The sequence below is a fragment of the Urocitellus parryii genome, chromosome 7, assembly GCF_045843805.1.
Source record: "Urocitellus parryii isolate mUroPar1 chromosome 7, mUroPar1.hap1, whole genome shotgun sequence".
NCBI lineage: Eukaryota > Metazoa > Chordata > Mammalia > Rodentia > Sciuridae > Urocitellus > Urocitellus parryii.
Window position 1 is genome coordinate 161,972,249 of NC_135537.1, and position 27,004 is coordinate 161,999,252.

At 37.7% G+C, this 27,004-nt stretch overlaps 1 protein-coding gene across 2 annotated transcripts in view; it reads right to left on the reverse strand.

Annotated features, from left to right (window-relative positions):
• Positions 1 to 27,004, reverse strand: part of Ikzf3 (IKAROS family zinc finger 3) — an 87,695-nt gene that overhangs the window by 21,979 nt on the left and 38,712 nt on the right. The window contains exons 4-5 of one of the 2 annotated variants that reach the window (XM_077800589.1): positions 2,752 to 3,012; positions 1,473 to 1,640 (exon numbers count right to left, since the gene is read on the reverse strand). In XM_077800589.1, coding sequence (XP_077656715.1) covers positions 1,473 to 1,640; positions 2,752 to 3,012 — 429 coding nt within the window. Of the gene's footprint in view, positions 1 to 1,472; positions 1,641 to 2,751; positions 3,013 to 27,004 lie in introns of those variants that run through there. The other variant, XM_077800590.1, reaches the window with a different exon arrangement.

Genomic DNA, 27,004 nt, shown 5'->3' on the forward strand with positions numbered 1-27,004 from the left:
CAAGCCTGGCTTTTCTGACTTGTTGATAAAATGTACCTGAAGAATTTTTCAGTTTTAGGGACTGAAATTTTAATTTTCTTTCCATTTGTGGTGTTGGGGCTTGAACTCAGGAATTCATGTATGCTAGGTAAGTGCTCTACCTCTGACTTACACCCCAGCCTTAAAATTTATATTTATATTTTTATTTTTTAAACATTTATTTTTTAGTTATAGGTGGACACAGCATCTTTATTTTATTTTTATGTGGTGCTGAGGATCAGACCCAGTGCCTCACGCATGCCAGGTGAGTGCTCTACCTTTGAGCCACACCCCCAGCCCCCTAAAATTTTTATTTTTTAACTCTTCTTCCTCTGCTTAAAGCAGAGGCATTAGAATTTAAAGTGCTATAAGATTTTTATGAAATCCCAGACTAAAATAAAATGCAGGTTTGCTAAAGCTAAAAAGTTAAGCTCTAAAATCTGTCTTACAAATGCCTATTATTGTTAGTTCTTTTATGTAAAAGGCAACAGAAAAGAACTTTTCTAAATTTTGAATGAACCTCACCCTTAGTGCACTACTTTGAAAAATAAGCTGTAAAAGAAAGAAACCTTCCCTGCCACTTATGATCTCTCAGGAGGGGTTTTGTTGGGCTGACTTGTTTAATCCTAGTCTCTCAATTGTGACAAGTTTTGAGGTCGGGGCTGGGTTTTAGTCGAAGCAATAGATTCAGATTGACATAAAAACAAACCTTTTTTTTTTTCAATTAAAATTTTGTCAGATAACATCAAGAACATCAGGTCCCCAAATTTGAAAATAAACCTAGTCTTATTTTTCTAAGAAGGAAATTCTAAAGGTTGAAAAAATGTATTGTTTTGCCTGGTCAAAATAAGGAGTAAAAACATTTAAGAGAGCAGATGGCTTTTTATGAATTTTTATTGCTGCCCATCTCTTAGAAATTAGAAATAAGTAGGCTGAATGATGGGAAAGTTGGGTGTAAGAAACTTAGCCAAGAATGGCCAAAAAGGATCCCTCAACAATGATTGACACTTGGTTTACAGGTTTTATTTTTTCTTTAAAAAATTTTTAAAATACTTTTAAAACTATACATTCATTTGTCCAGTTTTCTGAAGAGAATGTGTGTATGTTTGTGTGTGTGTGTGTGTGTTTGTTTATGTGTGAGGAAAATAATCTTTTAATAAAGTTTACCATAAGAAAATACCTGATGGTTCTAAATTTCTTACAAAAATTAAGGCATTTTTCCAGGGCAGGCTCTTCCTGTCTGACTGTTGTTCTCCAGGGGTGTAAGGATGTTGAGGAGATCATCTCTACTGAGGCAGACGGAGAGCAATTAATGCCTTAATGGAAGTGCAATTAGCCCTAGAGGTCTGCTGTTGTAACCCTTCAGAACTGGAATGACAGATTAAAGTCTCCACACTTAACTCTTTCTAGCTTCCACAGTTACTAGACATGGAATGTTCATTTCCCTCACTTACCAGAATGTGTCCTAAGATGCCCCGTGAGCGCATCTCTTCTTTGGCATGCGTAGTTGCAGAGGTGACACTTAAAAGGTTTTTCCCCTGTGTGCAGTTTAATGTGGCGGAGGAGGTTACCTTTCTGAGTAAAAGATGCCCCACACTGATTACACTGGAACGGGCGTTCACCTTTAAAGGGGACAAAAAAAAAAAAAAAATTCTGCTCACCAGGCAAGTGGAAAAGCACATGCACATATTAGATGCCTATGGCAAAAGCTCATCTTCTAGACAGTTCTGTCCACACTGGGATCACTTGGGAGCTGCATTTCCAGACAAACAAGATTACTTATGAAATCTTCCCTCCGGAAGAAATGAAGCACCCATTTAGGATGGTATTGTCTTGTCTTGAATCAGAGCAAAGAAACAAGGGTAGCTTGCAGAGTTTTCTAGATGTAAACTTTTATATTACTTAGCATTCCTTTTAATATAATTTCCTTTGAAATAAAACAGACATAAGCCCCAATAAGGTGTTGTGGATTGAGAGGCTCTTTTTTGGAGTATTCATATCAGATGTCAGATGGGATCTATTGGCTCAATGGGACTGTCATTTGCAAGTTTTCCTATAGACTGCCTGTTTACTATCTGAAGATACAGTCTTTATAAAAACTTATAATAAAAACCGTGTCCTGGGCTGGGGTTGTGGCTCAGTGGTAGAATGCTTGCCTAGCACGTGTGGGCCACTGGGTTCAATCCTCAGCACCACATAAAAAATAAATAAATAGGAGCTGGAGTTGTAGCTCAGTGGTTGAGCGCTTGTCTAGCATGCATGAGGCACTGGGTTCGATCCTTAGCACGTAAAAAAAGAAATAAAAATAAAGACATTGTGTCCATCTACAACTAAAAAAATTTTAAATAAAGTTTTTTTTTTTTTAAAAAAGCTATGTCCTTTTATCTACCACATTAAACCCAAAACAGTAAGGAGATCTGCTTTTACCGAAGTATTATGCAAAAATATACAGATATCATCTAAGAAGCAAATCGCACAATTCAACTCCTTACTTACTAATGGAAGAAAAAGCATTTGGTTGACCTAGAACACTGTGCTCTCTATAGGCTTCTTTTTTTCTTCTTTTTGTAGGATTTGCAATATGTTTGCCAAATGCACAATGAAGCAGGAGGGAGAGATACATCAAAATTACAGCAAAGATCACTGGAAGTAATCCAAAGCCCCAAACCACTTCATTCCTGAGCGGCTGTGTTAGGACAGTTTTCAGAATTATGGAAAAAAGAGACTATTTACCAGTATGGCTCCTCTTATGAACCATTAAGACATTGAAGCTAATGCAGGATAATCCACACACATCGCAGTTCATCTTTCCACTGGTTGGCCTGCCACTATCATATGAGACAACATGTCTCTCCAGCTTAATATTTTCATACTCATTATATTCTCTTGCATAGCTGTAAGGAATTTCAGGCTCTTCTGCATTTCCCAAGGGCTCTGGCTTTAAAACATTCTCATCTCTTTCACTGTATTCATCTTTCTCTTTCATCGAATCATCTGCAGGGGAGAAAATGCAAGACATGAACAATGACAGCATTTGAAGCTATGAAAGCAGTTCAGAAAGCAGAGACCCACAACTGACAATTAAATACCAAAAGGAGCTAACATAACATTGTACATCTACAAATGCCATTAAGATGATTACTCATTATTTCAATTCAGAACCACAATCTTTGGGAAACACAAATACTCACACACGTAAAAATAGATGACAGTGTTTTAGCTATCCAGAAAATTAGAAACAATAAGTTTTTGCCATAACTGCTCTAAGGGACAATGAAACGAACATTTTGAGCAACCTGTCTCCAATACTAGGGGAGAAGAAAAGCTCTGAGATCTAGTACCTTTTTTGGTGGCTGTAGTTAAAAAGGAATGGTGATGTGCTCTTAGGTTTCAAGGAGAAAATATCATTTTAATCCTTCAGACAAATCCAATTTATGAGATGTGAGCCACTATGAGAACTAAATAGATAGCACCGTTTTTTTCTAATTTTGAGCCACACATCCCTTTCCATGCACATGAACTGCTAAAACACATTTTATCTCCTTATCTCTCTTGGGACTGATAAAGACACAAAACTAAGAGTAAAGGAAGCTGTCAGTGCTAGTGAAATAGTGTTGAGAAAGATAAAAGGAGAAGTAATTCTTAAGTACAACCTAAGGAGCCACTTCTATTGACATAAGTATACGAGATCATTCTAGGCAAAGGAAGGGACACCCAGACCCAAGGCAAGAAGGAATAGGCTTAAGAACTGGAGAGGAGAGGAGGGTCTGGCTCCAGTGAGCTGGCTGACCAAGTACCATCTTAAAAAGGGCTGTCACACTCTTAAAGTGAAGAACGTAGGAAACAGAGAAGGGAAATTTATGTGCCAGCACCAACAAAACCTAAATATTTGCCTGACAAGATAACAGGTGTTTTTAAGGGATTTTTCATGTATATGTATGCTATAGAAATACTTTCTGCTTTAAACATTGTTTCTTGGAAACTGGAAGTTGTACTTCCCTGTGAGGAATCACAAGTCAATAGAATTTAAGGCTAACAGGGAAATTAGAGATCAACTAATCCGACCCTCTTGTTTCTCAGATGAGAACATCTGGGAGCAGAGGTTTCCAGCGATCTGTCTGAGCTCACACAGTCAGGTAGTAGCAGATATGTGACTGAAATGTGAAACTTAATCCAGACCTATCAATTACTTGGATATGACCTCACACACTAGATATAAAAGGTCTAAGTGGCATCCTACCAACTATGCCATGCCCTTCCTTCACTGGAGTAGATGTTAAACCCAAACACTCTGAAAAAAAAAAGAGATATTTTTAAAAAGCACACTCCTTCCAAAACACATCAGTAAGTGTTGCTCCTGTTGCCACACAGGAGGAAGTACAGCTGCAGCTGGGCCTGGCTTGCTACCTTCTACCCAAGTTTCAATTTTCACTTCTATCAAGGTTACCTTTCATCTATATTAACTGTGTTTGCTTAATAGAGCAAGACAGGGCTTAACCACCACCAGCAGAGCCCTGGCTGCAGCCCTGTTTCACTGCTTACCACAGTCCACGGTTCACAGCTCTCGCTCTTTGGCAGAGGCAGGGCTGCAGGATAAGCTTGCCGTGTTCCACATTTGCCTGTCCTATGATCTGGGTTGCATATGAATTGACACCTATGTCCTGCTTGGAAAGGAGTTCATTTTCTTCTTCCTCTGGATGGGTCTTGCCTGCTTTCAGATGGAGTGTTTCCTTAAGTGGTTTTGTTTAAAAAAAATTTTTTTTTGAAGAGAAGGATGCACCTGAGACTTGTACCCTCCTTTCTTCCTCCATCACTCCAGCTGTGGGTGATATCCCACCAAAGCTTGAGTGCTCTTCAGTTTGCATGTAGGCGTTTAAAAGAACCTCAACGGAAAACTTTAGCTACTGAAAACCATAAACAGCAGAGTGAAAGGGCCAGCAGAGAAGGATCCTTTTCATCTTGGTTAGAAAATGTAAATATGACTACACTCAGGCCACTCCATGGTCAGTGAACATCAAAAAATAGCAAGATCAAGGGGTGGTCTTTCTAAAAACAGAACAGAAGAGAGCTGCTCCTTTTCTCAGGGTTTTGGTCAGCCTGGCCTGGAACTCAATACTACTTCAACTTGGTTCAAGGTCAGACCTTAGATTTATGTCCTTTATGACTTAGCTGTGGAGCAAGAAAGACAGTATTTGAGACTAGGACCTGTCATAGGGAAAGCATAAGAGTCACACGGACAAGGCATTAACTAGGGAAGTCCTTTGGAGTACTGGACCAAAAAAGTTCCTGGTATAGTTGCTCCTTGACCAGTTTTAGATAAATGACCTGCATGACCTCTGTATAGGTGAAGGTAAACAACTGCATGTTAGAACAAATTAGAATCTAAGGTATGAATAGGATTTCTGAGAGATTACTGGGCTTAGCATTCAGACTCCAAATATATCCACTGAAACATCCAGGAAAGACACTAGACTGCTCTAATGAAGAGATTCACTCCATTCCTTGGGAGGAAGACTTGTTGGAGCAAAGGAAAGAAGGAAACTCTACTTAGTTTTCCTAGAAAATGCTGATGAACATGTCTAAAGTCAAACTTGTTATCTTTGACTCCAAACTTCCTTCTGACTTGTGACTGACTTTATTTTTTACAAATGGCATCTCCCCTCTTTCAGTCTTCAAACTATGGAATCCTTTCCTTTTCCCTCTTTACATCAAGTTTGTCTTAAGATCTGTCAACTCCATATCCTCAGGCTCCCTAGGTGCCACCTCCTCTTTTCATTCTGTTTGCAATTTAGTTTTTAGCCTTCCATCACATCATGCCCAAACATACCCTCTCTCAACATTCTTTTCTTTCTTTAAAAAATATTTTTTAAAGTTGTAGGTGTACACAATACCTTTATTTTATTTATTTTTTAATGTGGTGATGAGGATCAAATCCAGTGCCTCACACACGCTAGGCAAGCACTCTACCACTGAGCAACAACCCCAACCCTCAACATTCCTTTTTAGTCAGATTTACTACGAGGTTATTTATGTTTACTGCCTCTACGGCCTCAAAACTGACAAAATCCCCTGGAATCTGGCTTCTGCCACCATAATTCACTGAATCTGCTTCCCTGAAGATTACTGATAATCTCCTGATTTCTAAATCCAGTGCTTTTTTCTATGCTACTTCTTGGTAGTCCTTGACACCACTGGCCACCATTCCTTGTTCTTCTATATTTCAATTTCTTCAATGAAATCGTACCTCCCCTTGCTTCCTGATTGCTTCTTTCTACCTCTTTCCTCCCTCTGCCTCCTACCTACTTCCCTAATCCTCTGTTTTCTTCCCTCTATACACCTCTCCTATGGTAATTTCATCCATTCATAAAGCTCCAACTAGCATCTTTTAAATTTTTTTTTAGTTGTAGATGCACACAAAACCTTTACTTTATTAATTTTTATGTGGTGCTGACGATTGAACCCAGTTCCTCACATGTGCCAGCCTAGTGCTCTACCACTGAGCCATAACTCTAACCCTCCAATGAACATCTTAAATAATTAGTTCCCAAATATATATCTCTGGGTGTAAACTCTCCCTATCTTCAGTCTTCTATTTCCACATTTCCAAAGTTATCTTCGTTATCTTCCCAGTTTTTCAGACTACAATTCTTAAAGTCATCCTTCTTTTTTCTTGTTTGCACCCCATTTTCAATCACTCATTGGTTCTCTTTGTACCCAATCTTCAATCTGTGCCCCATTCACTATTCCCTGTGCCCATTGTCATAATTCTCAGACCCTTTTGCCTTTCCCACAACCCATGGTCTCCACATTGTTCTCCTTTCTCCTTTCCAGATCACCTTGTATATTACCACAAGGTTGCCCTTCCTAAACTATAGCTCTGGTCATATTCTCACCCTGTCAAAATTTAACAAATTTTAACCAAACTAAACAACTTCTAAGTATTCTTCGTTTTGCTTATATCATTTTTTACTGCCTAAAGGTCTTTCCCTAACATTGCCACAGGTCTGAGTCCCACACATCTTCTAAGGCCAAACTTTCTCCCTTCTAAGTATGTCTTCTCCAATCTTCCCACCTGGAAAACAACAGGTTTCTTCTTCTTTTAAGTTTACTTATAAAACTACTTCATCTCCCCTATGGACATGTAAGCTTGCTGAAGGCAGAAGCTATGTAAGCCATGTACAGGTACCTCAGTATTCCCTATGACTTTGCTTAACCTGTACCTATTGAAAGCAGTGGTTGCTTGATATGGTGGTATGGTAGTCCCAGTTACTTGGGAGGCTGAGTCTGGAGGATCGCTTGAGCTAGGAGTTTGAGGTCAGCCTGGGTAACATAGTGAGACACCCAACTCAAAACAAACACGTAAATAAACAAAAGACCAGAGGTTATATGGTTTTAAAACAGAAATTTTAGGGCTTCTACCATAGATCTATAAATCTGAGTGAGGGAACTGGAAGTATGCATTTCAAAACATGTTTTCTAGGTAAATCTGTATACAAAGGAGTTTGAGAACTGCTGTTATGGAGTTTGACCCAGTGCCCTGATAAAGTAGACATCCAATAAATTCTTGGTACCTAAATATACTATTACATTAGCCTCCTAGCTGGCCTACAGTATAGTGACCTCTGTTATGCTGTATCCTATTTGCCAGATTAATTGTCCTGTGGCAAAGAAACCCTTCTTAGAAACTTTCAATGATTTCATTTTAGAGAGAGAGAGAGAGAGAGAGAGAGAGAGAGAGAGAATTTTAATATTTATTTATTTTTTTTAGTTTTCGGCAGACACAACATCTCTGTTTGTATGTGGTACTGAGGATCGAACCCGGGCCGCACGCATGCCAGGTGAGCGCGCTACTGCTTGAGCCACATCCCCAGCCTGATTTCATCTTGTTTACAGAATAAAGTCCAAACTCCTTAGCAAGGCTAGTCCAGAACCTGCCTCACACCTACCTGGTCATCTCCTTACACTTGAACTTCGCTACTCAGAGTAAAGTTCTTGGATCCAGCATCCCTTGGGAGATTGTTAGAAATGCAGATGCTCAGACCTCAGTCCAGACCTACTAGATCAGAATTTGTAGTTTAACAAGATACTCAAGGGTTCTTCTGCACAGTTTGAGAAGGACAACAGCAATCTGACTAATCATGGTCCCAAGCCTGTTCTCCAGCCTATCCCACACCTATTAGATGTCCTTCCACCACACCAATGATCTATTCACACCCCAGAAGGAGATTAAATGCCACTTCTTCCATGCAATCTTCCTTGACATCCTTGACCAGAAGAAAATTCTTCTTTTTCTTTGTTTCATACACCTGTTTCATTCAGCTTTAAATTTAGCATGATGCAATTAACATCTACACATCTATCTTTGTATAGTAGGCATGTTCATAACATGTTACATGTAAACCCAATAACACTGTTCCATTGATTTATATTATATGCTCAGAGATGTTTATCATCATTTTTCACTGATTTTCAGTTGTCAGGGATTAGCAGCTCCTGAAGTATTTAATAAATACAGAAAATCATAAAGATCTGGCAACAAATACCCAAATATACTTGAGAAACGGCCTCACTGTATACTGAAGTCATAAAGTGAATGGACCTTTTGTCATGTGAATAATCCCCCATTTTGTTTTTGCAAATTCTAATCTTCTTATTATATGTGTCAGGTTTCTTAGACATACAATTAAATTAATGATTTAAAAAGACCATCTAGAATCTTCAAAGACACCAGCAAAATTTTATTTATTTATTTATCTTTTTGGGGAGGAGTAAAATTTTATTTCTTAAATCAGGTGGTGGTTTCAAGGATGCCTGTTTTGTTATTATTATATAAACTGTGCATGTAATTATATGTGTCTTTTTATATGAATGATCTATTTCATAATAAAAATGTTAAAGGCTTTCTAAGTAAATTTTTTATAATTGAACTTGTGGGGAAAAGAACATAGCAAACCACAAATTGCTGATAAAGGTAATTGCTACACATTCCCAGAGGAGGGAAAAGATGTCTAAATTGAATCTAACCCATAGGAAATTAGATTAAACTAAACTTCTTTCTAAAGGAGCTGCTCTGGGGTACAATTGTTCCCATCTTTGTCTATGTTCAGAAGGCCTCTTAGGAAGATGACACACACTAACACACACACCCCCCAGAGAGAATTTTGTAGGCTGAAGAGAACAAAGGTCTGGCTCATGGGGGCTGATGCACATGGTTTCATTTCCTGGGGTGATGGTTATCACATGAAAGGCTTGCACTCCAGAGTAGACATTTTTGGTTTCACCTGAGACATTGCAAAAACAATGGGTCCTGGAAAGGATCCAACATCTAAATCCTTCAGGGGCAATAGCAGTCTCAGCCAACTGTGCCTCAGTTTGTTTTTACAGGCACATAAAATGCTCGGTTGGAGAGAAGAACCTATCAAAGTCACAAACAGAACAGGCAACTTGGGTGCCTTGGAGACCACATTATTAGGAACTTCCTCATGTTAAAAAGTAGGTTCCAAATTTCCTTCCTAAACTATAGGATCTCAGAATCCAACTCTGAGAAGAACTGAGTTCGAAGTAATAGCCTCAAGTTTGCCAGTGATACTGCGAGAAGGGACAGAACAAGTCAGAGGCTGTTAGGGAAGACACAAACGGGTGATGTTGTTTAAGTGTTTTACAAGGATCGGGGGTCATAACCATGAAATCCTCAGCACATGCAAAAGTCAACTGGATAACAAAGAAGCTTAATCATCTTAATGTGGCATTTTAATGATGCCACTGATTTGCTATGCCAATTCAGAGATAATGAGGCCCTAATGCTACAGATGTTCAGCCAGGCTAAAAGAAAGGGGGGTGGGCTTTTTGAGCATGCCATTTTCTAACTATCCAATTAAACAAATTGTGAAAGCATCTAAATAGTTTACCAGGTTTTGACAGCTGTTAATAGGATTTAGAAGCTTGAAGCATTAAAGAGCAAAATGGGAGATATATGTATTGTAGGTATTTAGCCTACGGAGTTTGTTGTTATCATCCAATCCAGCACAAACAGATGAACTACAACAGATTCCCTTATAAAATTAATACACATACTTCTTTCTCACAATGGCCTCTTTGTATTAAGAACGAAAACACTGAAATCGTGGGTCATTTTCATTTTCTAATTCACATTTTTATGGATAAGTAATGAGAGACAAAAACCTGCAATATTTTTATTTTTTTTTTAAGTTGTAGTTGGACACAATACCTCTATTTTATTTATTTATTTTTATGTAGTGCTAAGGACTGAACCCAGTGCCTCGCAAGAGCTAGGCAAGTGCTCTACCGCTGAGCCACAACCCCAGCCCTAAAAACCTACGATATTTTGAGAACTAAAAAATAAAGTTTCAGAATTTCTTTACTAGTAAAATTATAAAGTTTCAATGGAAACTTTTGATTATTGATTTACAGGATCCATTATGGTTTCTTCTTTCTCTTTTAAAGCTTAAAATGATGGACAGTTATTAACTTTAAAAATGCCTCTTTTAAAAAAAATTCTTAGTTGTTGATTGACCTTTATTTATTTACTTATATGTGGTGCTGAGGATCGAACCCAGTGCCTCACATGTGCTAGGCGAGCACTCTACGGCTGAGCCACAACCCCAGCCCCTAAAAATGCCTCTTTTAAAATTAGGAAAAGGGCTGGGGATATAGCTCAGTTGATAGAGTGCTTGCCTATCAAGCACAAGATCCTGGGTTCAATCCCCATACACCACATACACACACACACACACACACACACACACACACACACACACACACAAAAGAAAAAGAAAAAAAGGAAAAAGTGATTCAGACTAACAAGAGATAAAATACTAATATCTCAATAGCAAAGAAATGATAGATTTGAGTAATATGTGGTTGGTTTAAGTTCTCATTAAAACATGTTCTCATCAAACTTTTAAATTCACCCATATAGAATCTATACTGGTAATCAGTAAATCATGTCACTTCAAATGTAAGAGAATTATCATGAAAACAACAAAAAAAGTTTCAGTTGCAAAGGACTTCCTTCAATTTTACTGACATAAATCTTTGTATTATTATCTGATTATCAAATAGGTCATTCATTGGCATAATAATACAAACAATTTTGTTCAATAAACAATTCATTGCTTCCCCGTTAGAACAAGAGGAGATTCACCACTTTTAACAACAGGAGTACACCACTCAGCAGTAGGTGAGGTTCCTGTTGGTCAGTTGAGCTAAACTCCTCAAATGTCATGGAACCAGTGCAGTTCTTTATCTAAAACTGTTGGAAGAAGTGGAGAACATGATGTAAGAAAGTTCTTTCCAAACCATAAAGCAGTCTACAAATATAAAGTTCATGCTGTCAATTATAGAGATTAATTTTTTCTATTATTTTACTATGAATTATATGACTTTGTGTTTGTATTTCTGGAAAAAAAACCCCTGCTATTCATCAAAAATAGTTGATAAAACACCCTAAAGAGGTTGAGGTTTTATATGTTAAAGAGTAAAGATAGACTAAAGTATGCACCGGGTAGAAATCTCATTCATAAATACACAAGAAAAAAAACTTCCTTTTCATTTAAACATGAACTATTGACTCTTTCTTAAAATTAATTTAAAATTCAAAGCATTTATAATATAATTCTTTGAAAACCTGTCATCCATATATAATTAAATTGGCTAAAAATGTTCTGACTGTCACCATATCAAACTCAGGACCACAGGTAAAAAGAAGGAATGAAATGTCTTCCATATACAGAGCCAAAGAAGGTCTTGGTGTATCTAGTGTGTGTTGTTATGTGATAATTAACATATATATTCCACATAAAAACTAGAAGTATTTTCAAGCCAGAGATGAGCTTTTAATGATATTTGTGTCCCCAGAACCTATCAGAGGGATAAATTACTTTGAAAATTGAATGAACTAATGAATGAACTTCTGGGGCAGCCTAAACCAATTTACTGATGATAACCAGGCCAAGGAAGGAAGAAGTAGTAAACAAATGAGGACAATATGGCCCTATTGGTCTACAAGAATCTGAAGCTGATATGCAGCATGTAGATTTTCTCTTATAGAATACATGAGAAGAGGCCTCAGTCCCACGTGATGGTCAGTTTTGCAGCTGATATCTTTGCTCTCTGTCTGGCTCCTGCCACTCCTACTCCATCCCTTTGCAATAATAATGCACTACTTCTTGATCCTCTTCCCTTAGCTCCATTCTTCACTGATTCTCTTCCTTCCTCGCTTATTTATTTTCTCTGTTTACTCCTCTGTCTCCTAGATGTGAATGATCTCCAGGGGTCTATTTCTTGAAACTTTCACCTCTTCACTTTACCATCTCTCTCCTGATCCAACTTTTTATGGTGGATGATTCCCAAATCCATTTCTAAAAGATCCTTCCTTCTGAGCCCCGGGCATATACATCCAATCACTTCCTGGATTTCCTACACTTGGTTCATACTCCAACAAGCTGCAAACTAGCACATTATTTTTCTTCTTCTTCCTTTCCAAAACTACTCCCCCTGTAACATGCCCATTTTCCATCCACATAGTGCTATTCAATGTCAGTGTTTGCATTTTGTTCTACTTGTATCCTCAACATTTAATACTGTGCTTGGTACAGAGCTCAGGGACTGCTTCCCAAGTAGAAGGAAGGAAGGAAAAAAAATTGAGACGGAAGGAAGGAAGCAATGAACAATGACTTTGTTCTTTGCCTCAAGTACAAAATTAGGGTTAATTGTGTTTTTAAAAATCACACAGACTGCAATTTTGCCTAAAGCTAGCCATTAGCTCAGAGTAGAGGGAAACGATAAATTGTATTTCTAACTAAAGGTATTCCAATCAGACCCAAATTATATAAAGAGTTCTTAAAGGAGAGGGAAATGAATATAAAGATTAAAAATTAGATGATTCTTATTTTTTTCTAACGTGAAATTAATTAAATTTTTAAAAATATCAAAAATAATATAAAAATTACCATCTGTAATGTATTATTTGGACTTTTGGCTCTCTCTGCTTCCTTCCCTCCACTGGTTTTCAAATAATGGGATTAGAGCACTGAGAAATATTGGAGAGACTCAATACTGTCTTCTATTAGGTGAATGTATAACATTAAAAGCGCACAAGGGAATAAGCTATCTTGTCACTGGAACATGTTCATCCCTGGGGGTGAAGCACAGCAACTGCTTAACAGCTGCCCAGTCATACACTTTAAGGCTGCAAGCAAAACTGCATCCTAGCTCAACCAGAAACTGTGGAGGAAATATTGTCTAGCAGAATAAAACTAGAATAGAATCCAGCCAAGAAACTGGAGAACATGTCCCTTCTATTTCAAATGGTAATTCCAAATGATCACAAGTAGGTTTCTATTAATCAGATTCAAATAATGGAGTAGGTATTGATAATTACAGGGAAGGGACAATATGAAATTTAGCTCTTTTTTTTCCCTACTAAAATCTGAATCTTTGCAGTAACTACTTAGGTGACTTGAACAAGTCACTTGACTTCTATGAATTTCCTCATTTGGGCAAAGATAATATCTATACCTCACAGGGTTGTCACAATAATGAAATTAAGCAAAATAATGTATGTAAAGGTACCAGCATAGTAGCTGACACATAATGTTTATGACATTGAGTTAGACAAGGTCTAAGATTTCTTAGATACAACACCAAAAGCATGATTCATCTTACAACTCAATAATAAGACAAATAACCCAATTAAAAACACAGAAAAGATTTGGACTGACATTTCACCAAAGAAATTATACATACGGACAATAGGCCAATGAGAAGACACTTGACATCATCAGTAATTAGAGAAATGCAAATTAAAACCACAATGAGATATTCCTTCACACCCACTAGAATGGTTATTACCAAAAAGACACACAATGATGAGTGCTGGCAAGGATATGGAGAAAATGGTGTATACTCTCCTATGTTGCCGGGGGGAAATAAAATGGTGCAGCCGTTTGGAAAACAGTTTGGCAAGTGGTAGGCAGCCTTCTAAATGGCATATAGTGATCTCTGCTTCCTAGTTCATACATGGTGTGATCTTCCCTTGAGTGTGGGCTGGACCTAGGTGATTTGCTTCTGATGGCAAAAAGCGATGGGAGGCGTCACTTCTGTGATTAGGCTATAAAAGACTGTGAGTTGGATCTTGTTCATCATCTCTCTCTCCTTGTGTGCTTCTCTGAGAAGTAAGCTAGACAGATTATATGAAATGGGAGGCAACATGTGGCCAACCTCAAAGTCTCACAATCCTCAAGACTGAATCCTGACTGACCATGAGTGAGTTTGGAGCTGACCCTTCCCTAGTCAAGCCCTTGTATGAGACCACAGTTAAGGTCAGTGCCATAACTGCAGGCTTGGGAGGGACTGTGAAGCAGAGGACCCAGAGACAATGTGCCTGTATTCCTGAGATCATACATTTATATTGTTTTAAGCTGCTAAGGATTGGAGTAATTTCTTACACACCAATTGATAACTAATATAGGCAGTTTCTTTAAAATTAAAAAAAATTTACCAGGGCTGGAGATGTGGCTCAGTGGTAGCGCGCTCGCCTGGCATGCGTGCGGCCCGGGTTCGATCCCCAGCACCACATACCAACAAAGATGTTGTGTCCGCCGAGAACTGAAAAATAAATATTAAAAAAAATTCTCTCTCTCTCTCTCTCTCTCTCTCTCTCTCTCTCTCCTCTCTCACTCTCTCTTAAAAAAAAAAAAATTTACCATACAACCCTGCAATTCTACTTTGAGGTATCTACTCAAAAAAACAAAAAAAAAAAAAAAAAAAACCAAATGAAAATATACATTCACACAAAGACTTGTATGTAAATGTTCATAGCAGCATTATTCATAAAAGCTGAAAAATGTAAACAATCTGAATGTCCATCAGCCAGCCACCTGATAAATAAAATTTACTGTATTAATACAATGGAATAAACTACTCAGAAACAAACTCCTGATACACACAGAAACATGGATGAACTTCAAAGAAGTTGAAGAAGCAACTTCTAAGCAAAAGAAGCCAGAAGTAAAAAGTTATGTATGGTATCATACCATTTATATAAAATGTCCAGAAATGAATATCTATAGAGACAAAAATCACATTAGCAATTGTCTGGGACTGGAAGTAAGATTAGAAATTGACCACAAACAGGTACAAGAGGTTTTTAGGGTTATGGAAATATTCTAAAACATGGGGGTAGTTGCACAACTCTGTTAAGTTTACCAAAAAAAAAAAAAAAGTCAATGAACTGAACACTTAAGCAAGGTATGAAAATTATAACAAGATGAATGTTGTTTTTTTAAAAAGAATAAATATATACAGATTAAAAAAATAAAAATAAGCCAACAGCTAGCTATCCTCTATTGACACTACCTCAAAGGGAAGATTTGTAACTACACATTTATCAGCTACTACAAAGAAGATCATGACAAATGTATGTGTTTTTTTTTAAGCTATGACCAACCCCACAAATCTTAAAAGACTATCTTTTAGGAATTTAGGAACTAGTATATAGCTCAGTTATGGAGCACTTGCTTAGTACAAGGGAGGCATTGGGTTTGATCTCCAGCAGCACACACACACACACACACACACACACACACACACACACACTCACACCAAAAGACTAACTCCTCTTTGTTTTCATGCAGATGATTTCATGTTCTCTTAAATGAAATTAACAAAAATAAATGGTTAGGGGACTGGGTTGCAGATCAGTGGTAGAGTACCTGCCTGGCATGTGTGAGGCACTGGGTTCGATCCTTAGCACTGCATAAAAATAAATAAAGATAATATGTCCATATACAACTAAAAATATTTAAAAAAGAATAAATGGTTAAAAAAACACAAGATGCATCTCCTACTTGGCAGTAGGAAAGGAGGCTAAAACAATTAATTATAAAATAGTTGGACTGACAGGATACTATTGTACTTAGTAATTTTATTATCAATTTCAGATACATACCTAACCACTGATTTTTGCTTTTTCTAAATTGTGCTATAATCCACAAGTATACAGATTTTCAAACTGTGGGTTACTTCTTTGTCATATTTTATGCTTCATTGACTATACTGTCTCAATTTCTATTCTGTTAATAACTTAATGAACTTTGCTAGGCTATAATTACCAATTAGTTAATGAGTGCATCTCTGACCTGCAAGTCAGCAGTGGTATAAATGCACATGGAGGAGTGCTCTGAGGGTTCATTCAAGGATGTGAGGACTTAAATTTCTCATAAATCAAAAGAAAAAAAATTAAAGAATTATCTTTCCTATATGGTCTCAGAGAAAGAACTAGTACAACCTGAAAGACTAGAAAATCAAGCTGACGGTGAGTAAGGGAGAGGTCATATAAAAATGCCAGAGATGGCTTTGGGCTCCAAGCAATAAAGGAGGTAATAAAAGACCATTAAGTTGTTTCCAAATTCGGGTGGGTAGGAAGTATGGTTACAAGCATGGACTGACTTAAGTTCATCAAAAGCCTTTCATATTTTCTCTAGGGCTGCTCTGAATTTACTCAAGGGGTAACAAAGGATAACAAAGGCATATCTGGGATTTCTGCTTCTGTAGACGCAGGTGCAGAAAAGCCTGGTTCTAACAAATCTTGTCAATGTCTTTAATGCCACCAGACTGACGAATATAGTGAAATATCTGTCACGATCCCATTTTTACTTTTTCAGTTGACATAATTAACAAATCTATTAAGGGTAAGGTCACAAATTATTTTTAATTATTAAACCATGGGTCTCCATATGTTACTGTTTAGACAGCATCACCCACTGCAGAATATAGTCTTCAAGGCTGTCATTCCTGCAATCTCAAATCTAGATTTAACTGCAGTCAGTTAAAGCAGATTTCAACCAGGCAGCTAAATGAGAAAACATCTGGACCTACCAGTCAAACTGAGAAAGGTCACATGTTAAATCCAGATAATCTTGTTTATTGCTGTTTGAAGGTTATACACCAAGGGCTGGATTACCAGGGTCCTCCTTTAGGCCTGGCTTTGACATCTTCATTCATCTGCTGTGTGTGTGTGACACTTTAAAATCCAAAGCCTTAAAACTACTGTATTGTTAGTCACTTCCAAATGTAATTTTACTATCTCTGAGCCCAAATACTCTGTCAACCAATTGTTAGACTTCTGATTAAATGTGGGACGAAACCACATAATAGAACTGTCAAGGGTGAACATCTAGCATTTTAAAAAATGTTTTCAGAGACCGGGGATGCAGCTCAGTGGTACAGCACTTGCCTAGCAAGCCTAAGGCCCTGAGTTCAATACCCAGCACTAAAATTAAAAACAAAAAAACAGCAGGACACAGTGGTGCACAACGCCTCAAGAGGCTGAGGCCGGAAAATCATGAGTTCAAAGCCAACCTCAGCAGATTAGTAAGGCACTTAGCAACTCAGCAAGACCCTTTTTCTAAATAAAATATTTTAAAAAGTTGGGGAGGGCTGGGGTTGTAGCTCAGTGGTACAGCACTTGCCTCTCATGCATGAGGCCCTGGGTTGGATCCTTAGCACCATGTAAAAATAAATAAATAAAAATAAAGATATTGTGTCCATCTACAACTAAAAAAATTATTTAAAAGGGGAGGGCTGGGGATGTGGCTCAGTGGTTGAACACCCCAAGTTCAATTCCCAGTACCAAAAAAATACCAACAAACAACAACCAAAAACTGTTTCAAGTTTACATTTAGCATTTTTCTATCCATGAAGCCACCTGCAACTTTTCCATCAAAATTAAGAAAAAAGAGCTTGGTGCAGTGGTGTATGACTATAATACTAGCTACTTAAGAGGCAGAAGCAGGCAGATCCCAAGTTATAGGCCAGCCTGGGCAACTTAGTGACACCGTCTCAAAATAAAAGGACTGAGGATGTAGCTCAGCAGTACAGTGCTTGCTTAGCATTTGTGAAACCCCCTAATACCAGCAAAAAGTAAGTAAAATTTAAAGAATTAAATTAAAAGATTGCTCTAGAACAGGTTTCAGGATGGTGATAAAGAAAGGGGAGTGGGTTTATCTTATGTTTTTTTCATAATTAGTGAATATTATTCTATATACACACAGAACTAAACCAAAATTGTTTATGTTGGAAGCAGTTCCACATGCCAATAAATACAAAACCATCATGAACACAGTGAAGTCAAGAGCCTTAAGACCTGCTTTGGTTAGATCTTTTAATCTCTTCTGGGTTGTGGACTTCTGGGAAAACTGTACTCTTGGCCCAGAAAAATGTACACATGCCTGTAAACACAAAATTTAAAGGCTGTAAATAAGCCTTTAAATTACAGGTGCCTCTAGGATATTCTTTGTGTACTATAAGATAACAGTTGGCAAAATAAAACTTTTGACAAGTACCCTCAAAAAGAAATTTGAAAGGGCTCAGCAGATTAGTAAGGCACTTAGCAACTCAGCAAGACCCTTTTTCTAAATAAAATATTTAAAAAGGCTGGGGAGGGCTGGGGTTGTAGCTCAGTGGTCCATCCTTGCTGGTACATGTGAGACACTGAGTTTGATCCTCAGCACCACATAAAAAATAAATAAATAAAATAAAGGTATTGTGCCTATTTACAACTAAAAAAAAATTGTAAAAAGAAATGAATTTGAGGGGCTGTGGCTCAGTGGTAGAGCGCTTGCCTAGCATGTGTGAGGCACTGGGTTTGATTCTCAGCACCACATATATGCAATTAAGTAAATAATAAAGGTCCATCAATAACTAATAAAAAAGAAATAAATTTGAAGTCTTATATTTCTCCTTTACATAAAATGGACATTAAGAAAATATTAGGGTGAAATTCCCATTTTCATCATAAGTTTACTTTTAAAAATAGATAATTGTTGGAGATGGGGTTGTAGCTCAGTGGTAGAGCACTTGCCTAGCATGTGTGAGGCCCTGGGTTTGATTCCCAGAACCACATAAAACTAAATAAAAAAAATAAAGGTAAAAAAATAGATAATTATTTATTGTAAATAATGAAGGTTTAAATTGTTACTACATACTTTCAGATGTATCTGATGAAACAAAAATTACTGCAATTTGATTTACTCCATCATAAATTAACAAATACATAAATTAGCTTTTAAAAAACTAAGGAATTTTCTCCTTCAACTTCTATTTCCAGTTCACTTTACCCATAGAGTCTTATCCCAATACACTACTCTTACATTCTCAGCTCTTCTATTGCTCAGTCTATATCTCTCCAAACAAAAAGAAGAAGAAGGAGAGAGAGAGAGAGAGAGAGAGAGTAAGGCTATTTTTGTTACCATGAAGTACAATATGTAAAAAAAAAAAAAAATTCCTTCTGGATCAAATTATTAGAATCAACTGATTAAAACAATCATGGTATATTATAATTATATATATATATATATATATATATATATACATATACATATATATACATGTGTGTGTATATATATATATATATTATTTTTCATTTGTTGATTTTGTTCATTTTACTTATTTATTTATATGTAGTACTGAGAATTGAACCCAATGCCTCACACATGCTAAGCAACTGCTCTACCACTGAGCCACAACACCAGCCCAAGATTATATTTGCTAAGACAGAAATATTGATGCAGGAAGAAACATCATGACCAATGCCACAAAGTAAGAAGCCCAGAAATTACTTGATTATTATACAGGGAATTTGAGGCGGGGGTACCTGTGATTGAACTCAGAGGCACTCTACACTGAGCCAAATCCCCAGCCCTATTTTGTATTTTATTTAGAGACAAGGTCTCACTGAGTTGCTTAGCACCTTGCTTTTGCTGAGGCTGGCTTTGAACTTATGATCCTCCTGCCTCAGCCTCCCAAGCTGCTGGGATTACAGGTGTGGACCACCACACCCAGCTATAATTCTTGATCAATAATTATCAAATATAAAAAGTAAAGTTTGGGGAGAATGTATCTCTCTCTTTCTCTCTCTCTCTTAGTTGTAGTTGGACACAATACCTCTATTTCTTTTATTTTTATGTGGTGCTGAGGATTGAACCCAGGGCCCCACAGGTGCAAGGCAAGCGCTCTACTGCTGAGCCACAACCCCAGCCCCCTCCCCCGGACCGGAATCTCTTAATGAGAAGATAAAGGATAATTTGCGAAAGTCTGATTAAATAAATTATTGAGCTGACCCTTTGTTTGGCATCCTGAAATTACTTGCACTGTAGAGATGGGTGAGGGATGTGCCTTTCTTTAATGAAGTAGAAAAGGATAATTGCAAAAGAGAAGATGGGGGGGAAAAATGGCAGTGGCTTCTAGGGCAGATCAGTTTTAGGAAGAGAACATACTGAAGTTGAGAACCTGGAAATTAATTCTCTTAAAATAATCCACATGCATTCAATCCTTGAAAAACCTTCCCAGTGTTTAAAGAACACAGTTAAAAAAAAAATCCCATTGCCAAAATGTACTTAAATGCTCTCCTTCACTTTATTTGATTAATCAACAATTGTTTAGTGAGCACTTGTGGACAAGGTAAGGAATAAATGGACAAATCGATGGTTGGATGGAAAGGCAGAAAGAAAAGGGAACAAAACATTTGCTATCTGCCCAGAACTTTGGCGTAAAAGAATATGTCCAAAAAAGATTGTCCTTGTCATGTCTTTGGGACACAATAAAGTATAATTAGACCTGTCACAACACAAATGTACAATTTTTTTTTAAAGAGAGAGTGAGAGACAGTGAGAGAGAGAAAGAGAGAGAGAGAATTTTTAATATTTATTTTTTAGTATTTGGCGGACACAACATCTTTGTTTGTATGTGGTGCTGAGGATCGAACCCGGGCAGCACGCATGCCAGGAGAGCGAGCTACCGCTTGAGCCACATCCCCAGCCCCAAATGTACAAATTTGGCTATAACAGGATTGATGACTGCCTGCAATTATCCACCCCACTCCCTTCTCAGATAAGACGAAGCTGAAGTTCTTAGTGCTGTGGAAGTAGGCAGGAAGTAACAGCTTCATGATCCTTTGGAACTTTTAAAGTTTAATGCATGTCAACTTCGTCCACTGTACACTTCACAGTGGTTGTTTTGTGCTTTTCCTAACAGCACAATTGCTATATTTCATTAACTTTACAATAATATGATCCCCATATTTTGTAAGATAAAATTTCTGGATCCTATCTCCTATAGGGAGATCAGGGGATCTCATGTACTCTTCTCATCTCCAACACTATTCTCTTTTACGCAAATTACCCTACCCCCCAAAAAAGTCCCTGCTGGGTTTACAAATTATTAGGAAAAAAAAAACCAAATTTATAAGCCAGAACAGGTTTTTGTTCAGTCCTCAGGTCAGTGGTGTGCTGGCAAATGCTTACCAACCAACACAGTGAGTAGGGAGGGTTTTGTTGATTTCAGTGGTATAAACAATCCACCATGGCCAATTTTAAGCTACCAGTGTAAAGTCAGCCAGATCACAAAATTCTTGAAATTAATTAACTAATTAATTTATACCAGGGATTAAACCCAGGGGTGCTTAACCACTGAGCCACATTCCCAGCCCTTTTAAAATATTTTTTTTAGAGACAGGGTCTCACTGAGTTGCTCAGACCCTCACTAAGTTGCTGAGGCTGATTTAGAACTCTTGATCTTCCTGCCTCAGCCTCATGACTTGCTGGGATTTATAGGCATTTGCCATCGTGCCTGGCAAATTCCTGAAAATTTAACAAGTGACAGTGATCTGGCTCTGGCACACCACAGGGGCTATCCTTTTCCCCCTGCAGGGTCCCTGTTTCATGTAGCTATCAAATTGCACAGGGTCCATGATGGCCCAGTCACCACGGCTGGTGCCAAACCTTGTATGAGCTCAGGACTCAATGGCAAGAGTGGCTGCTGTGGGAGTCAGCATGCTCCTCTGTGTGTTTCATGAGTCTGCTATCCCTCCTGGAAGGAGGCGCCAAACGACTGCTCCACAGAAGGAAAATGAGAAGGGGGAAACTTCTCAAGGATCCAGTAAGGACAATGGGAGGACCCATTTTCCTTTCATTATTTCGACTGTTCATCTTCTTTTGCAGATACCAAATGCACACCTACACATTCCTCTTACTTCACTGTGCTACACTGTCTGGTTTAAAAAAAAAAAAATCCAGAGATGTGTTTTGTTAAAAAGTTTCAAGGAGACACGGTCTCGGTTTTATCACCAACAGAACCACTGTGTGACACAGTGGAAGCTCTAACACTCTGCCCAGTGAGAGCACATAAAGAAATCCCCTGTGAGTGAACTTGTGCAGCAATGCGCTGCTGATTTTGTAAGATAACCCCTGCATCCCATGAGTGACAGGCTTGATCTGGGCTTGAGAGATGTAATATTTTGATAAAAAACGGCACTTCCTTTTGAAGCATGTATTTGCGTGTGCTAAGCCATACCGCGGAACCTCAATGAGCGCAAGGCGAGGCTGATTCGGTCTCTCCCAGCTCGCTCCAGCCAACCTCCTTCACACATCTATTGTAGCAGCAATTAGCATCCATGAGCCACAAATGTGGCTTGCTTTTTTCCCCTTTCAGCTGCATCAAAGTAGTGAGTACTTCTTATACTCACACAACAGTTGTACACCTCAAAAGGGATCAAGACTGTGCCACGGAAAGCTACTGAAGATGAGAGCCGTTTCCTAAGGGGGAAGTTCCTTAATCCAAACATCTCTACAGCATAAGGTGTCACAATTAGAGAAATTTTAAGGCCTTTCAATAAATTATCCAATTTGACTTTTCTTGGGGAACCTGGCAAGATCAATAACTCTAAGAGGAAAGAAGAAACCAAACAAAAACACTAAACACCACAGTACTATTAATTAAAAAGAGATCTCTTTCATGATGGGCATCATGTATATTTAATATTCAGTTGTAAAGTCAGGAGACAAGGGTTTGATGTGTTGATAGTGTCCTGCCAAAAAAATCATGTCTGCCTGGAATCTCAGAATGTGATTGTATTCAGAAACAGGGTCATTATAGATGTAATTAGTTAAGATTACACTATAATCTTCTCCATGAGGCCTTCTTACAGTATCCCAGCTCCTCCAGTGTAGTCTCAGAGGTGAGTTTTTGGATTACACTATAATCTTAACTAATTATAGTTAAGATTAGGCTGGATTAGGCTGGGTCCTAAATCCAATGACTGTCATCTTTGTAAGAGGAGAGGACATACAGAGAAACACAGGGAAGAGGGCCATGTGTGAACAACAGCAGAGATTGGAGTGAGGCTCCCAAAAGCAAGAAAAATCAAGGACTCCCAGAAGCTAGAAAGCTTTCCCCGGAGCCTTCAGAGGGAGCATCATTCCTCAGAATGGAGAGAGAAGAAGTTCATGTTGCTTTAAGCTACTTGATGTGTAGTAATTTGTTATGGAAGCCCTGGGAAACTAACACAAAAGGTAAATGTGCAACATGGGCAGGGTAAATGGCTGCTATCCATGGGTACCGAGGGATGCTGTATTTTTTCTGCCCCGAGAGCAGCTCTAGAATGAATAGCTAGTCTAAGTAGGAAGAGGACTGCTGAAAAATGGGGCCAGTAGAATGTTAACTGCAGAGAGCTGGCAGCCAAATTTATATTCCCTAAATATTCAAGGAGAGAAATCAATGCCTTTGGCAAATGCACATAGAATCACAACCTCATAACATACATGCTCATGACAGGCCCTTTCCATTCATTTTCTAAGTGGGAAATGGCAAAGATGGGAATCCAGTGTCAGAGGAGGAAAGACTGAAAGAGAAAGCTGTGAAAGTTCTACTTCAGTCTTCCACTCTTAAGTCCATGTCTTTTCTTTTCTTTCTTTCTTTCTTTAATTTATATATGACAGTGGAATGCATTACAATTCTTATTACACATATAGAGCACAATTTTTCATAGCTCTGGTTGTATACAAAGTATATTCACACCAATTCGTGTCTTCATACCTGTACTTTGGATAATAATGATCACGTTCCACCATCATTAATAACCCCCTGCCCCTTCCCTTCCCTTCCCACCCCTCTTCCCTATCTAGAGTTCGTCTATTCCTCCCATGCTCCCCCTCCTTACCCCACTATAAGTCAGTCACCTTATATCAGAGAAAACATTTGGCATTTGTTTTTTGGGGGATTGGCTAGCTTCACTTAGCTTTATCTTCTCTAACTTCATCCATTTACCTGCAAATGCCATGATTTTTCTCCAGGCCTTCGTTGAGCTGGCACTCTACCATCTTGCACCTCATCTCTACCTGCTCATATCCCTGGGTACAGTAGTGTTAAACACATCTCACCTCTAGCCCTGATCTTTAGAGGTTTTGATTTTACTGTGTTCCTTTGAGATCACAGGCCACATATAAGCCATAGGGATATTCTTTCTAATGACATGTTTTAATATTGCTTCAGCTTCTGTTTTTGACATCACAGTATCGAGCTGACATTTTAGATTCAAGAAGAAGGTCCTAATATCCTTTATATTCAGTGAAGTACCTGCTATACTCCCAGCATTCATTGGATGCTAAACAAAAATAAAGACTTGGGGATCCCTGGGCTTTTTCCTACTGCTCAAGTTCAGTCTGAAGACAGCTGCAGTTGGACACTAAGGAGAAGTAATAATTGTTCATAGGTGTCGATGACAAAGCTGGAAAAAGGACTCTGAACCTCTTCACTCCCAGTGTTTTTTCAATCCAGTTGAATTATACTGCTTCATTGGAAAGCATTTTCAGAAAGATGTAAATGTGGAATATTAAGGTTCTTTTTTTCAAAAAGTTTGTAATGTAATGTAGTAAAATCTTGTCATATACAAACAATACCAGATAGAATATAACTAGGTATGTAAACAAGTACTAATAGAACATATTCCAAAAACTCAGCTCTGAGACTATACTGGGGGAGTTGGGATACTGTAAGAAGGCCTCATGGAGAAACAAACTTGAGTTCATGTAACTATTACCGTACATTATCCTTATGGACTTAAGTTTTCAGGAAGAAAGGAGGAATCAACTAAGTGGTAATACAACATTTAATCCACATATGTTTTTATTCCTAATTAATTTGTGTAAACTGCAGTGAAAGAAAGCTCAACTACATGTGCATGTGATGAGCAGAGCTGTTAATAGCAGATATATAATAAAACTAATAAAAATAATATACCCACTGATACCTTTTTAAGATATTTATATGAATGCTGTTCCTTTCAAGGACCAAAAACTTTCTTAACTCATCATATAATTAAAGTATACACTAGGCCAGGAGTAATAAAATTATGGTCTGCAGGCTGGCTCACTGTTTTTTTTTAATATTTATTTTTTAGTTGTAATTGGACACAATACTTTTATTTCACTTATTTATTTTTATATTGTGCTGAGGATCAAACCCAGGGTCCTGCACTTGTGAGGCGAACGCTCTACCGCTGAGCCACAACCCCAGGCCCTAGCTGTCTGTTTTTGTAAATAAAATTTTATTGTTATGCAATTATGCCCATTCATTTTATATATCTTCTTTGGTTGCTTTACACTATAATGGCAGAGTTGAAGAGCTGTAATACAGATTGTGTGGCTCACACATTTTAAGATATTTACTATCTGGCCCTTTATAGAAAAAGTGTGCCAACTCCTACACAAAGTTCCTAGGACTATATTTTAAAAATATATAATAATATTTGTGGAGTGGGAAACAAGTGAATTTATGCTAAATGTTAACATCTACAATTTTTCTGAGTATTTTTATTTTGTTTTACAAATAATTCTAATTGGATAAAGACTTTTCCCCCTAAAAATTAGTCTGTCTTTCCAAAAGAGAAAAGATAGAATGTTTCCATTAGGGCCCGAAATTTTCTGTAAAGTAACTAAGAGCTGGAAACTTGTAAATATGTACATGACATTTAATTTTTTAAGATGTAAATTAAACATTACAATTATTCTGAATTTAAAGCACCCCAGACAGGTTAGTTTCTAAAAACTTTCAAAGGACATCTTTAAAAATGCTTCTGTTAAATTTAAAATCGAACAGGATTCTCTAAAGCATGTTTTCTAAATTTGTTATTACAATTTAGCTAAATTTCTCTAATTACTTATAAAAGTATAATCCTAACACCAGTCTTTTTTTTTTCCTTTTGGTACTGGGGGTTAAACCCAGTTAAGCAACTATTAAGCCATGTCTCCAGCCCTTTTTATTTGGAGACAGGGTCTCCCAAATTGCTTAAGATCTTGCTAAGTTGCCTAGGCTAGCCTTGAACTTAAATCCTCTTGCCTTAGCCTCCAGAGTCACTGGGATTACATGTGTGTGCCACCACACCCAGCCTAACTCCAGTCTGTATATGCCATTGTACTGCATGTGGCAGAAGTATCTTTTTTTTTTTTTTTTTTTTTTTTAGAGAGAGTGAGAGAGGGGAGAGAGAGAGAGAGAGAGAGAGAGAGAGAGAGAGAGAGAATTTTTAATATTTATTTTTTAGTTCTCGGCGGACACAACATCTTTGTTGGTATGTGGTGCTGAGGATCGAACCCGAGCCGCACGCATGCCAGGCGAGCGCGCTACCGCTGAGCCACATCCCCAGCCCCGGCAGAAGTATCTTATTATGCAATGCGTATATCTTCTACCAGCCAATGCTACTTTTCAATTCTATTGCTTTCATAATTTAATGTGTATAATTTGAACACATTGATCATATTGCATCTATTTTAAAAGCAGAACTCTGTAATCACTTTTTCCAAAGGTATATACCTAAATTAAGAGTCAATATTAATATTACAGTAATAAATTTGGAAGTTAATCATGAAAGAATGGAATAATCCATTTCAATAATCAGACTAGACTAAAGTTAGCCTATTCATTTCTTTCTGGGTCTTTAGAGGAAAGAACTGTTTCTTCTCTCTTCCCCAAATTATTTGGGACAATTGATCATGTTTTCTAGTGTTTACCAAGAACAGCATGACACTTCTAGATCCTTAGCAACTGGAAAAAATAATTTCTACACGAAGATGTCCCATTAATCCATTGACACGTTGTTGGAAGTAAGGTGATTGAAATGGCATAGACTGCTACA